Source organism: Gasterosteus aculeatus, chromosome 20 (assembly GCF_964276395.1).
Source record: "Gasterosteus aculeatus chromosome 20, fGasAcu3.hap1.1, whole genome shotgun sequence".
Taxonomy (NCBI): Eukaryota; Metazoa; Chordata; class Actinopteri; order Perciformes; family Gasterosteidae; genus Gasterosteus; species Gasterosteus aculeatus.
Genome location: NC_135707.1, coordinates 12,709,303 through 12,724,435, shown reverse-complemented (window position 1 = coordinate 12,724,435; position 15,133 = coordinate 12,709,303). Strand labels below are relative to the sequence as shown.

Here is a 15,133-nt window from a genome sequence, read left to right as displayed (position 1 = left end):
CATCGCATTGAGGAAAAGCTTTCACATGTTTTTTCTCCAAAAATTCTTACATCGTATCAATAGGCAGCATTACTATTATAATATATAAACTTATGTTGACTTTGGGGTTTTGGAAAATTATAAGTGCATTTCCCTCCTGACGGATTCACATCGACAGATTAGGTGAAGGACGTTCAGGAGTAAGAACGTGTCATCAACTAATCAAAGGTTCGTTAGTTTGATCTCCTCCACACAAACGTACTGCAGACTCAACGACGAGCTGGTTACATCTCGGTGGTCAAAGGTCATCGTGACCTCACGGCCGTCCCGTTCTCGTCGGCTCAGGAGCTTGAGCGAAGTTCTTCTAAAACTTCGTAAACTTGAGACTCCTGGTTGAACTGATTAACTTGGTGGTTAAAGATCATTGTGACCTCACAAAACGTGGCTGTATACTTCAAGCATGGATGTGCTATTTATGACACACACAAATGTCTAAAGTGATACAGATTTTTGACAGACTGCAATATGACGGACAGTATATATATATATATATATATATATATATATATATTATATATGTAAAGGCATTTCTTTATGTTTATTCCCCCCCTGTTATCCTTTACGTCAGCACTACACTTTTAATGGTCCGTGCATTTTTTAATAATCTTACTTCTGTCACAGCTGACAGAAATCGAGAGCAGTGCTTTTCAGAACAAAGCAATTATTCTGAGATACTTGACTAGGTTGTACTCAGTCATGTCAACCACTCCGAATACTAAACACTTTTATCGATGAAATGAGTGAAGAATGAGAAATGACACCGGCAATCGCGTTCATGTTCAAACTCCCGTGCATTTGTCTCGTGTCCAGAGTTGCTCCGCTTCACATGAAAAGGACGTCACAGCGCAGATAACAAATTGACAACAGCTGCAACTAAGACGAGAATTCAGAAACTCCGGCTTTTGTTAGAAACAAGTGAAGTGAATGATGTGACGTGAATAATGATCTGCTTTCTCCGTTTCCCGCTTCAATATTTCATACTAAGTGGCGATCTCCCTTACATAAAGCGCTGTTGCATCCATATTTCATTGGAGAACAATGCAGTGTAACTGACATACACAGTGAGGAAATGTGCTTACAAAGCATCAAAAGAACTGTCGCACAGGATGGCTGGCAGCAGAATAATATAGGGCACTGCTGGATGGATGTAACAAGCTCCATAGCTACACGCATCATTTGATCACATAATACAAAGCTAGTATGTGTGTATGTGTGTGTGTGTGTGTGTGACACGCTTCATTTGATCAGGTAATATAAAGCTTTGCTGTCTGTGTGCAAGTTTGCTTGACGTGGATCATTTGCCCATATACAACAAAATTGCAGTGTGCTGTATGTGTGTGTGTGTGTGTGTGTGTGTGTGTGTGTGTGTGTGTGTGTGTGTGTGTGTGTGTGTGTGAGATAGAGCGGGATATTCACTGGGAAAGGAAAAGCCGGCGTATATGCGCGTGTCTGTGTGTCAACAGAACGTGTGACATGCATCATATCCTTAGATAATACAAAGCTAGCGTGTGTGTAAACAGTAGTACGTCTAATAACATGGCTTTCTGAATGAGAATGATGACTCCTGTCACTCCTGAACCCTCCTACACACATAGATGCATGACGGCTTTCTGCTAAATTAATCATTGGAGGAAACTACAGTCACCATATCAGAGCAAAAACATGTACAGACACACACATGCACCCTCTGACACCGAAACAAGCTCACAAGCAAGCTGAAAGCGAGGCTTGAAATACATGCAGAGCATGTGTACAAACACACAAAGACAAAATTGCAGACACCCTGACAGAAACACATGCAAGTGCAATGCGAAACATAAATCGGGGCATGAATAATTAACTGTCGGAAATTTCAGAGCACGTTGGGACTGAACTGAAAACATAAAGCCATTAGATGGAAACACAAACGGACTCTATGCATGGCAACAACTGAAGGAGGCAGAGCGCTGTCCATGCACACGGGTTGGTCTCATTCTAGGAGGAACTGCTCAACTTGTTTTCATGGTAAACTTTTACAGCATTTAATAATTCAATTAGTGGATAAACGTAAAACTACTCGTCCCTCCCTCACTGAGAGCAAAACACTCGACTAGATCCCGACTCTTCGCTGTCCTTGCGCCGAAATGGTGGAACGAGCTCTCTGAAGACACCAGGACCGCAGAGAGCCTTCACATCTTCCGCCGCAAACTAAAGACACACCTCTTCAGACTCTACCTCGACTAAAACACTAATAAATTGTAGCACTTACATTGTACTTGTAACGTCACTCATCTATAGCAAATTGTAAATTGGCATTTTTGAGGAAATTGCACTTTCTTGTTTCTTGTTCTCCTGAGTTTGTATCCCTATGGTTGAATGCACTTAATGTACGTCGCTTTGGATAAAAGCGTCCGCTAAATGACATGTAATGTAATGTAAGTTCACACTACACAAATACAGTTTTAGCCTTTATTAAACAGTTTAAGCAAAAAACACGTCTGTCTTAATGACTCGGACCACGTAAACACCAAGTAGTTCACATATCAACGCGATGTTGCGGGACAGGATGGGATCACCTGAATAACAAGAGTGAGGTTTAGCGCTGCAAACGGTCTGTACCAAGAGACAAAGTATGACACAATCCTGGAGGTGGCCCTCGTGCAGGTCATCACCCGCTGTAAGAGAAGTCATGTTGTGTGTTCTGATGAAGGATCTATAATGACCATCAATCCCAGCTGTGGGCATCGTCCACCTGGCCAACAGTTACATTGTAACTAATCAGGTGACGTAAGACTTGAACTAATTCCATTTGACTTTGATGTCCGAGATGAAAAACAAGTATCTACAGGATGAAATAAATGTCTGCTGAAGATCTGGATATATGCGGTCCATGACTCTTATTTCCATACTTTGTATTGAAAGATATAACATCTACTTAAACCACATTACTATTATGAACACACCCTTTACACAGAATACAATGAGACGTTCTTAAAAGCAAGCACACTACAATCAAAACAAGGATGGGCATCTACCTTCTAAGAACCTTTTAAAAAAAGCAGAATTAATTGAGAATCTCACTGCAACTCAGGGTGCTGAAAAGTCACTTTCATTGAAATACGAGCTGGAATATGGACTGTAAATAAATGTTGAGTTTAGTTTAGTTTAGTTAGGTTGTGATTGAAAACGGATAGTTGTATAAAAGGTGTCTGCTCACATGTGATTGTCCATGGGGTTTGCCTCCTTCAATGACAGTGATACTGCCGTGTTACCACGAAGAAACTGCTTCGTGGCTGCATTCAACACTGAATAAGAGCACGTACAGTATGTGGTAAGGGCACACGAGATATCACTGTTTTCACACTCTTAGACCACACAGTGCAGCCTCCCATTGGGTCACCGTCCCTCTTCTGCACCGTCTCCTCGTTTGCAGTAACGCCATCAGTACAGTTTCTCGATGACAAAGGCCAAGATGGCTGCTGCCAGAGTTAGCGCAATCACCAGCTTCTTCAGTGCTTCCCTGTCGAGACTGTAGGAGCCGATCAACAATAAGGATGACGCAGGATCTTGGATTCCATTGACAGTCGGTTCCTGTGGAGGCAAACATACAGAAACACAATTGAACAGGACTGAGATCATTCATTTCGCCCTAAAGACATTTTCTTCTTACAGTTCTTATAAATAAAAACAAAAATGTAAAAAATACTCACATGCAAATATTGAGTAAATAGTTGCATACTGTGTACGTCTCGTGCTCTTATTTTGAAAGGTTAGAACAGAATGAGTGGATTCGATACGTGCTGCCTGTCAGTGTTGAAAGGCGTAATTGAGTTTGCAGTCCTAGATCGGATTATAGATGGAGCCTCTGCGTTTTCTTACAAGATTGTGTATAGTCAGCACATTGTGACTGGTTGCCACCTTTATTTTCATTTTCTTGTAAAGAAAGCACCATGTGCAGCACATAGAACTACTTCCCACTGATGCTGTTCCACTGAGTTGAGTTAAATGTGATAGTACAGTAACCCACAGAACAGACCTCAAAGGGGCCGTCATTCTCCCACACTTTTGGACAGGCGAGTTCGCTGCAGCTTATAGCACAAGTTATGTCCATCATTTTTAATTAGGGGATCAAATTAACTGCCCACGGTCACAAATCAAACAGCGAGGCCTGACAGACCAGTGATCCAACGAATGAGATGTCTGCAATCAGTAAGTTGTGCTTAGTCCTAATGTGTTGGACCATTAACAAGACATCCATAACTGAAGAGATGTGACAGTGACATGACGGGACACATCAATGCTGACAACAAGTGAGCAGTAGAAAGAGATAAACGTCAGTGCAGGAAGAGAAATAAAAAGACGACCAAGTTGGTTGGAAAAAAAAAAACATGATTCTACCAAATCATAATCTATTTAGGTTCTTCATAAAAGATCCATTTATTTGAGGTGGTATATGACTATCCGTCATGGATCCTTGCTGCTGATTATTAATAATGCCACTGGATATCAGGATCAAGTGGCATCATTTAGGCGAGCAGATTTCTGCACTTTCCCCTCAATGTTTTGTCCTCTCAGCTTAGGTTTATTTCCATCTGATTTCTTACCAAAACTTAGGTTTAATTTGGAAATAACCAAAACAATAATTAGAACAATTTTAAACGCCAGTCATTTTAATATTTTGGGAATGGGAGCACTTATGAATCCAGCTATTTGCTTATGTGAATGAATGCATTTCATTTATGACGCCATTAGCTCTGTGTGAAGCAGCTAATGCAGTTTTCTAGTGATCCAATTATTACAAAGTGCTGTCTATTGAATAAAGCTGATGTTGACGAAGGTGCACTGTGATGCCATTTGTGAGCTTACGAGAAGTAAAAAATAGGGGTTAGCTTCCAATGTAAGTAGAGCCACAAGGTTTCTATAGGAAGAACAACGGCACGTTCAATGGCTTCTTACAGCCACGTAGACAACTGCTTCAGGCTCATTGGAACAACACTCAAAGCAGCCGGGATAAACGCAACATGAAGGTAAACTCTAATTTCATCCAAAGATAATAAAGATAGAAACCCTGAATACTTTCTCCTCAACCTCCTTCATTGATCAGCCTTCAGTTAATACGCTTCCATGTTAATGTCCCAGAGTGCAGACCTGATGTGCAGCAAAGTCAATTGATTACTAAATAAATGAATAACTTACTAAATAAATAATCCTACACAATAGGTGGCTCTTTTAATTTGAACATGAAACAAGTTGGATAGAATAATCCGCACTTGAAGTGAAAATCTATCTGGATGAACTTGTAGTCGTTCCTGTACCTGCGTGACAGGTGCTAAAATGATCACTGCAGAGGTAAATTATGTGGGGCAATATTGAGCGATTGATTACCGGCCTTCTACAATAACCTTTAATCACATTCACTGGGGATAACAGAGAGGTTTGGCTTTGATATTTACCATAGGCAGATTGACTCGGAACTCCCTGTTTCTCTCCCTCGCTACACTCCAAGTATGTCCATTAAGTCTTGTTCACTGACCTTCTCCCTTGTCTGTTTTCTTTTTCTCTCTCTATGGATCACCAATGACAACGGCCTCGCTATTCTATTCACCCTCCTCCTTTTATTCAGAGGAGCATGCTTAGCCAATTTGAAGAATACTTTCGATCATTACCAATATCTGGCTGTGCATTTTATCATTTTGCCATCGTATGTATTTCAATTCAGAAAGACAAAATACATTCATTTATTCACTTATTCAATCATGTAATGCATGTACGGTAGCTTTGAAATGCACTATTCTTGTTTACATCACAAGCAAATCAACCTCCTCTTAGTGTGAGGGAGCAACGCACCATCCACTTGTCGTTTTAGTTTTGGAGGACGGCAAAAAGACAAGTTGCTGTTACTCTCTACTGAACCTCAACCGATTTTTACCACTTTCCTTTTGATTGCCAAAAGTATATATATATATATATATATATATATATATATATATATATATATATATATATATATATATATATATATATATATATATATTCGCTGTCTACGATCTGTCTGACTCCTGGTGAATGCAACATCAAAGCACAAACACATGGTTGCCCATTGGCCTACAGTTTGTAATGGCGTGTAACAGAGAAGCCTGCATAGCATCTGTACTGCCTTACTTTCCTACCCAGAGCTCCGGCTCCCCCGTCCCCCCCGATGCCTGAGAATGCCACGTCACCACCCACTCTTCTCCTCGCCGCCCTGGCTGAATGCTTTCCTCTGTTACCAGGCACAATGCACGATGGATACTGTGACCAGCAACGCCTACGTGACACATCGGAAAGGTCCCGCACAGTAACTCCACACAACAGGTGGAGGGAGAATCACTAACACGGGGCTGGCCGATGTGTCTGCTTGTGCTAAAGGTTTGGATCACCGGGGGACTCCCTAATGTCGAAACTGACACGCCGCTTTGATGCAATAAGGGTGCTTCTTAGGTGGGTGCACGGTGACAGCCGTGTCCCTGTCCTGGTGCATGCGCCAGTCTGAACTGTAAAAATGTGAGCGGAATTTGCTGCGTTCTTCTGTCAGGAGTTCAAATCACAAATCTAATCTCATCAGCCTCATTTGAAAAGTACTCTTCCCCGAGGTTGCACTGTACGCATTTTAACGGGTTTCAAACGTTGGCGTATTCATTAAAGGACTAATTAATTAATGAACTGAAGAAAAGGAGAAGAGCTGGCTGATTCATGAATGTTTTGAAACCGGAATAAGTGAATGACAAATGATTCCTGTTAAGACATCAGTGAAATTTAATGTTTAGTTAGAACAGAACCAAGATATAATTGTATAAACACTGATTAAAGAAATAGAAGTAGAGATTGATTAAGAGCAAAGGACTAGTGAGATTGTAAAAAAGAGTTAAGTGTCAAAACCATTATCTTTCTCCACGTTGACAGGCCAAGTATGCTGCCTTCCTCTCCACCCACCTCTTTATCTGTCTCTCTGCAGGTGCCCTCGCACAACGGGGCGCCAGGCGAGAGACTGAATAGCACCATCTAAAATCTATTACTAGTAGGGAGGATAAGTGAAAATCCAAGTGCCTGTAGGTGCGTGTCAGCACAGTGGGAGAGAGGGGAGGAGAGAAGTGGAAGAAAAGAAAAAAAACTGAGGCAGACATGAGCGAACAGGGCAGAAGAAGATGAGCGATGTGGCTTTCAATGATGGTTCACCACCTGCTAGCTGGCATACTGACGACGTCCGTGAGACAGAGAGAGTGAGACGCTGGCGTCTGTGACTAAGAGCCTTTGCACGGGCAGGCCTGTAACTTGAGTATTTTTTTGTCTCTGCTCACAGCGCTCGAGCAAAAGTAATCCTCCTGAAATCCACTGTACAAGGGGGTCAGACGGGCCAGCAAGAGGCTCCCCCCCCCCATCTGATTCTTAAAAAAAAAAAAACTCCTGCTCCAATCGAACGCGTGCTCTACTTATAAAGAAATCCGTCTGGTTGCCTGGCGCAGTGACACAACGATACACACAGTGACCCACGGACACAAACACATCACGAGAGCCAGGGAGCACAATGCACAGTGGTCAAATGTCTCACATGATCCTCACCAGCTGTCAGCGTCGCTCTAGACACCGGAGACCACTGGAAGTGGTTTGTGTGCGTGATACTGTAACAGGCTCCTTAGTCACGGGTGATTTGACAAAGCCACAGCGACCATCACAATGAGCTGCAGTCCCACTTTTAACTTCGGGGGACGGGAGGGGGAATTAAGAGGGACCACAAGTCATATTTCTGATACAAATTAGTTTCTTTCCTAGAAGTCTATGCAACTGAAACAGAGCGATGAGGCTCTGTGGAGAACTTGGGTCTTTTCGTCATGAACATACATTTCCTCCGTTGGTGCTCCTGTGAAATGATCACTTAGACTAGTGTCTCGGTGTAAGTGGGTAAAACTAAACAACATAGTGCGGTTTGTGCCTGATCCCTTTTTCACCCTGAACACACTAGAAAATGCAAAATCTCAGACAAGTCAACAGAAGCAATAAACACAACAGTGCATCCACTGGTGTCTTCAGAGCATGAGAATACAAATCAATATCTCCAGCTCTATCGAGCATGAAGCAACTGGAGAGTAAGAAATAGTGTCTGTTGTGCAGGCAACTGTTTGCCAGCAGCTACTCAATGTGGCGTTACTGTGCTATTTTACTGCCTCTAACTGCTTGGTGGTTTTTGACATCACAGCCTATACAGTAGTGCCTTTAATGTGATTCATAGACATTATCCCCCACATTCGCCAATAAGCGGTTTCCTGATCCATCTCAAAAGATTTGGTACACTCTATCCGTCACCAAATTTAATCACTGAACTGTTGAGAACACCTAAAATCCTACTGACAGAATTACCTCAACAATGCATATGAAAAAACAAAAAACAAGACGCCGGTGTGCCTGCTTCCTCTGCTGCCATGTGGGAAATGGACCAAAGCATCTTCCTAGGCACCACACAGATTAAAATAACTCCCTTTCTCTTGCACGCACACAAACAGTTAATAAATGTACTTGATGCACACATTGTGTATTATAACGTGTATACAGTGCATATCTACACACCTCAGCCTCAATAAACAACACAACAATAATAACAATAACAATACACACACTGACAAAGACGTATCAAGTAGTGTTCTCGAAAAATGTACACCAACAGTTAACTTAATACAGAAGAACCATATATACGTGTGCACGTTGAGGTGCTAACTGTGCATGTGTCAGACCCACGACAGCCCCTGTTACAGACAGACAGACAGACAGATACTACTCCAATTCAAGTAAATGTTGCACTGCAGATTAGCATCACTCCACCCAGTAAAAATGTCCCCTGCTACATCAGTTGCATCTCTGCCTGCAAGCAAAGGGAAGAGGCCTGAGGTCGCCGTGATACAACCAAGGACATATTTTAGATTTAATTAGAGGTCATACAGGTAACTAATCTGTGTCTTGGGAGTCATTCCAGTTGATGTGTCTCCGGTGATTGAGTAGCCAGGTGTCGTCCTGCGCCCGGGACTAAAGAGGGAAGATCTCATTTCTCAGGTGCATCCCAACACTGAAAAATGTAAGTTAGCAAAGACAATCCTCCCTGTAATCTATTGTTGTCAATTCCACAAAGCACGTTGAACATTGCTGGAAAGTAAACGCTGACCTTAAACTGTGGACAGAATGTGGAGATAATGAGAGCAGAACCTCTACCTGACCTCGACAGGTGGGCCTTATTCTGTCGCACATAAGTATAAAGCCTCGAGTACCAGCACAGGTTACTGCCAGCTGAGTGGTGCATTTCCTTATATTAGTATTAGAATCACTGCTTTCCAGAGCACAGGGATCCATCAAATAATAAACACTATTACGACAATAACAATGAACTGCTGAGACACACTTCAGCAAAACAGCCGCTGCAATTTTGTTTGGACAGCATGTTTAGCTTAAGAGAATGGTGTAAGCTGAAATGAAATGCAAAGCCATTCAACAGCTTAAGAAGAGAAAGTCTATTTTTTTACAATAACATGGAAGAAAACGGCCCAAAAGACCCCTAATTGCGGAATAAGTAAACAACAGTTTCAGGCTGCGTGCTTTGTTATTTACATCTTCGATCTGTGGTTTGAAAGTAAACTCAAGAGTTTGGGGTATTTAAAAGCCTCCGACATGTAAAATAAACTAAACAGACACTCGGCATGTTGAGTAAGAATACTGGAAATAGACTGTGATTTGAGGACTTAACATTCATTCCTTTGTTAGTGTGACTTTGGGTCTTCAACTACACATAAAACGCGAGCCATGCTAAATGAAATGCTTAAAATAGCTACGCCCGCTGCTTTGAAGAGAAAACTAAGTATTTGCTATTAAGAGTAAACAAAGTCACGCAAAATCAAACCTTTTGACATTATAAATTGTAAAAAACAAATTGTAAAGGAAGATTTGAGAGGATTTAATGCATCTGATCGGGACAAGACGTTTGTTGTTTTGTTTCACAGATGACTACATGATTTGTGCATAACGCAACATCAAAGCAACAATCCTCAACAGTTGCACGTCAGGACGGAGCTGCTCAATTGTTTGGCGTGAAAGGAACATCACGTCTGTGTGTATGTTTGTGTTGTCTACATGATTATATGCATCGAGCCAGTGTCTCATACAGCCGGCGGCTAGCAGGAGTTTGCCACGATAACCGCGGGTCCTGTGCATTGTTATATACGTGTACATAACTGTGTGTGTGTGCGCATAAAAGCTTTGTTTTGCCAACGAACCTGTAGTGTATGTGACTGTGTGTCCCCGTAAATGTTCTGTAAGCAATATGATGCAAACAACCAGCAATTCCACCCACTCAGCCTGCATTAATATACAAAGATACAATTTTAAATTGACCACTTTCACGCAGTGTCTTTATTTTATTTCCCTTCATGCTAACTAAAAGACACACACAAGCTAGATGGATGAACTGTTTCAAAACAGAGTTGTGAGGACGGAGGAGCAAGAGGTAAAAGGAAGAGAGGTAGTACATAATGAAATAATGACCCAGGACACAAAAACAAAGAAGGCGGCAATGGAGGGAAAGAAAAACAGAGCCACACGGGGGAAACCGTGAATACAAGCCCCAGAGAAAAAGAAAATGAAATTTCACTTCCACTTTCATCTTTTCTTGTTTTTCTGTCAATTTGTGGTCATGGAAGCACTTTGTTCACTACTCGTATTCCTTGCCTCGCTCGCTCCTTTTTCTATTCCGTCTTTCATACCGACTCTCAATTTGCTGTCTTGTGAAAGGAGCAGAGCCGTTATCTTCCCCTTTCCCGTTCCGTCTCCTTGAGAAAGTATGCCGTGAAAAGAACTGATTATTGGGTGGCACTCAAGCTGCTTCTCTGTCTGCTGATCTCTCCCGTCTACCTTGCTCTCTCTCCCTTTCACTCTTGTTTCATTTTTTGGCTTCTCTCACATACAAACCCCCTCGTATTCTATCATTTAATTTCATCTGAGGACGAGGACTGGCGAGGATACTTTCTATTTTTCCTTCCTCCGCCGAGTGCTTTCTTTGCTATTGTGTCCCCCTAAAAGACTCATTACTGTCCCCGGAGTGCTGTTGCTGTGCATAAAGGGCCGACAGCCCGAGAGGTAGAGAGCGAGTAAGAAAGAGATGTCATTCATGTCAATAAAAGCAAATTCCTCTCACTCTGAAACCGTGGCCTTGTTTCATGGAGTGGAATGGCCAAAACGCCGAGGCCTTTTAATGAACACGCCGTTCTGAACAAAGGAATGATCTCAGGCTGCACGCGGACAAAGAGCGGTGTGCCATTAGATCACTATGAATCCATCCTCTCTACGCATCCAGCAATCCATCATTTCTGTACCTGTCGATATATTCACACACCCATGCATCTATTCATCGGCTCATCCATCAGCCGTCTAAGCCGTCGCGTCTCACATATACATTCCAATATATCTGTGCACTTTCAACTCCGTCCTTCCACAATCATCCACCCAAGAGCTCACATGTCACTCTTCTATACATCCATCCATCTATCTATCCATCCATCCGGCAGTATTGCTTCATTCCCACACACATCAGTATGGATGCTGGATGGTGTGCAATCATCTCTCTCTCTCGCTTTCTCTCTCCCCAACTCAGAAATGATAGATCTCTCACTTTGTTCCTTTTTTTTTTTCGACAGATGGATATTATAGACCTTAGTGGGTTCCTCTGCCTATCCAATCACCCACTTATCTGCCACTCTGGCATCCTCACTTTCTCTTACGACGCTTCTCTGCATCTCAGACGAAACGACAGGGCTCAGACCCTGTTCTTCCATCAGCTACTCAGCCACCACGCACCTCGTCGCACCCCTCGCTCTCTCCTGGCCCCTTATTCTTCTGTTTTTCTCTCGCTCTCTGGCAAATGCCTGTAATTATAGACTCTGCTGCAAGACCCGGGGGTGAGCATCTTTCTGCCTTTTCCTAATCATCCATTCATCGCACATACACATTGAGCTCAGTGTGTGGCGGCCTCACGCAGAGACCCTGAAAAATATATGGTCTTCAATGTGTATAGGCTGGCCGGCCAGCCACCAGTGTGTGTGTATGTGTGTGTGTGTGTGTGCGCGCGCGTGCGCACGTGGGTATGCTAGTGCGGGATCCAACTAAATACAATTGCGTCCGTGCATATTTTCAAACCTGTTCACTTATAATAATAATGATAATAATAAAACATACAGATTCTGGACACACGGCTGTCAAGGACATCACATGAACCAGATGGCTGTACAATAAGTGTGTCTCTGTGTGTGTTGCAAATACTGATGTGTTTCCAAGCCATTAGGTCACTTATCTATTAGCGCTGTGCTCCACTGCCTCTCCGGTGTCATTAAAAGCTGAGGATGGTGGTCAAGGACTATGGATTACAAATCATCAGCAGCATCACAGGAGATCACTTAATTTAATAATATGTTAATTGCCAATATGCAGAGACAAGCACTCATTATATTTCACAAATCCTGATACACCTCAGTATTTCAACACACACTGCTCTGCCACTCAACCTCGCCTACACGGGGTGTTAAACTGACAGAGTGAATGTATGTCCTATTCAGCTATTGGAGTTATGAAAAAATAAATAAAGTTATTCTAGATATCCACATGAATTCTCTTCTCTATCTCACCCCCGTTTTGCTTTTGATGCATGGACAATGCAAGTGTGTATTGGATGGGCTGCAGAACTTATGAAGCAAGGTCTGGTACCCGCAGCTGAACTTTTGCTGAGTGACATACCGCTGGGCTTGTTGTGAAACCTTTGTTTTTATCTAATTTTCTGCCTCCAAATCTCTCTCTCCCTCTCCCCCCCTCCCTCTCCCTCTCGCTCCCTCTCCCCCTCCCTGTCTGTCTGTCTGGCAGTAAAGGCTGATGGAGTGTGAAATTAGAAAGTGTATCATATTCTGCTCTGTGGCTCCATGTCCTGAGCTATAAGCTACAGCTAGTCAGAGTGAAAAATAACATGCAGTGAAACAGATACATTAACATGGTGTGTATCTGCCTGTGTGTGTGTGTGTGTGTGTGTGTGTGTGTGTGTGTGTGTGTGTGTGTGTGTTGGAATGGAATTGAAGGCAAAGGACAGTTTGGCCAGCCAAAGCTTATCTTAAATTACTTATCTCATGCCTGATACACTGCAGCTTTTCCACAAACTGTTGCAAGAATGGATTAAAAATGTGGACACACAAACACACCTAAATAATTTATAACTGAACAAAATTTGAATAGCTTGTAAATAAAAGAAGAAAGGGCCCTCTCATCCCCTGAAAAAGACAAAACATCCAGTGGACCATTGTAGGCTCATACACACACTATATGGGTAACTGATTTAAAGTCAAATAAATATAGTAAACAAATTACAACCCGTAGAATTTAAGTGAAAACGCTATCCTCCTTGGGGACTGGTTAATTTTTTTTTAAACAATTTACTGAAAAATGCCTTTCTTTTAGTAATGTAATCTTAGATTGATTAATAATAATTTGCAGCTGAATCAAATTGCATTGCACAGACTTTAAAAAGAAAGGCTATTGTGTATCGACAGAGTGATTTGTCTCTGCATTTGACTGTTGATCATACATCAAGAGGTCAGGTCCTTGGCCAGAAACAGGGATTTATTTGTGGACAGAATCTGTCACGACTGAACCGCATCCGTGTAAGACGCCGTCAGGAAACCTGATATCCGTGTTCTTAACTGCACACCAGAGTTTGATGATCGTTTTTGTCCAAGCAAGAGCAATAAAGTCAGGGTTAGCCAACTGTTTGCCACAAAATAAAAGTTTACTTTATTTAATATTTTGAGGTACTTCCATGAAGCAATGCCATCTGTTTGTGCACATTTATTTTGATGTTGTTTAGATTTGTGTGTGTGTTTACCTGCATCAAGCCAGACACCTCTCCCTTCTGAAGCGGTTTGGCGATGGACGCAGTGAAGGGCTTACTGTCTTCTACTGGTCGGCCTTTCAGGAAGTGCTTTCCTGCCTCGTAGATGTCCACCTCAATCATCTTCCCTTTGAACTCTGCCCTCTTGGGCACCAGCACCTGCAAACCAAGAACCACACATTGTACCTGATGTCACCGTAAATGTGAACAAACCTGAAAAACAACAGCCAGGAGTCATTGATCAACCTTTGGGATTCCGCTCACTGTAGTGACTGTAACTGTACCTTAGTGACCAGAGGTGACACACATCCAGTAACTTGCTCTATCACATGTCATTCTACTAGAAAAAGGCACAGCTTTAATACAATCCATTTACAAAGAATAATCAACCCACTGCATTTTGAATACATATTCAATTAACCGCTGCTCTTAATTGGTTTTCCCAATGCGCTCCCATGTTGTTATTCAGCCAGTTCCTGCCCGCTTACAAAAACCCCAGGGCTGTGTTTTTAGTTCCATTTATTGAAGCCCTCAAGGTCAAAAACTATGGCAACAGCTGGGAGATGAACCATTTCTCTTATTATTTCACCATGGCAACTATACATCTCGACAGGAAGGAAAACAGAATAAAGAGGTATAATCACAGCCTTGGTTAAATGGAATTTGTTCTTAATGGCTTACCTCAGTAAATAGATCAAATGGAAATGCTTTTCGTTCAAACAAACATCACAGTTGACAGATTGGCAATGATGTATGCTGCTCACAGCTCAGAGCCATGATTTACTTATTTCTGCGAGGTCTTCCTTTAGAATCATCTCCCGTAAATATGAGAGGATTTAAAACAGTAAGCAGCAACTAAAGTAAAGGTTTTCTTCGACAACATCTTGTGATTTATTCCATTTCCCAAATGAATGTCTTTTTAAATCATTAAACAAATAAAAGACTGATAGCGTAATAATTGAAAAAATGATGGGGTCATTTATGAAAAACGTTCAGGCGGAGGCGTTGCTGAAGGTTCTTTGTCTGTTCACTACAGCAGGGATGTTACATGCTGACTCAGATCATGTGGCGGCGTGTCTGCGGCGCTGCAGGGCTGAGACGCTGGCCGCGCAGAGAAGAGCTTGTAAACTGGTGGACGGCGTGTTACTGCTGTGATGGCAGGAGGAAGCCGGGCTC

General features: G+C 42.3%; 1 protein-coding gene across 1 annotated transcript in view; it reads right to left on the bottom strand.

The window, feature by feature from the left end:
* Positions 1–2,473: 2,473 nt before the first annotated feature.
* The window catches only part of cdkal1 (CDK5 regulatory subunit associated protein 1-like 1), a 165,242-nt gene continuing 152,582 nt past the window's right edge, over positions 2,474–15,133 (bottom strand). Inside the window, exons 14-15 of the mRNA XM_040164344.2 lie at positions 13,952–14,116; positions 2,474–3,609 (exon numbers count right to left, since the gene is read on the bottom strand). Coding sequence (XP_040020278.1) covers positions 3,460–3,609; positions 13,952–14,116 — 315 coding nt within the window. The 3' untranslated portion in view covers positions 2,474–3,459. The remainder of the gene's footprint in view (positions 3,610–13,951; positions 14,117–15,133) is intronic.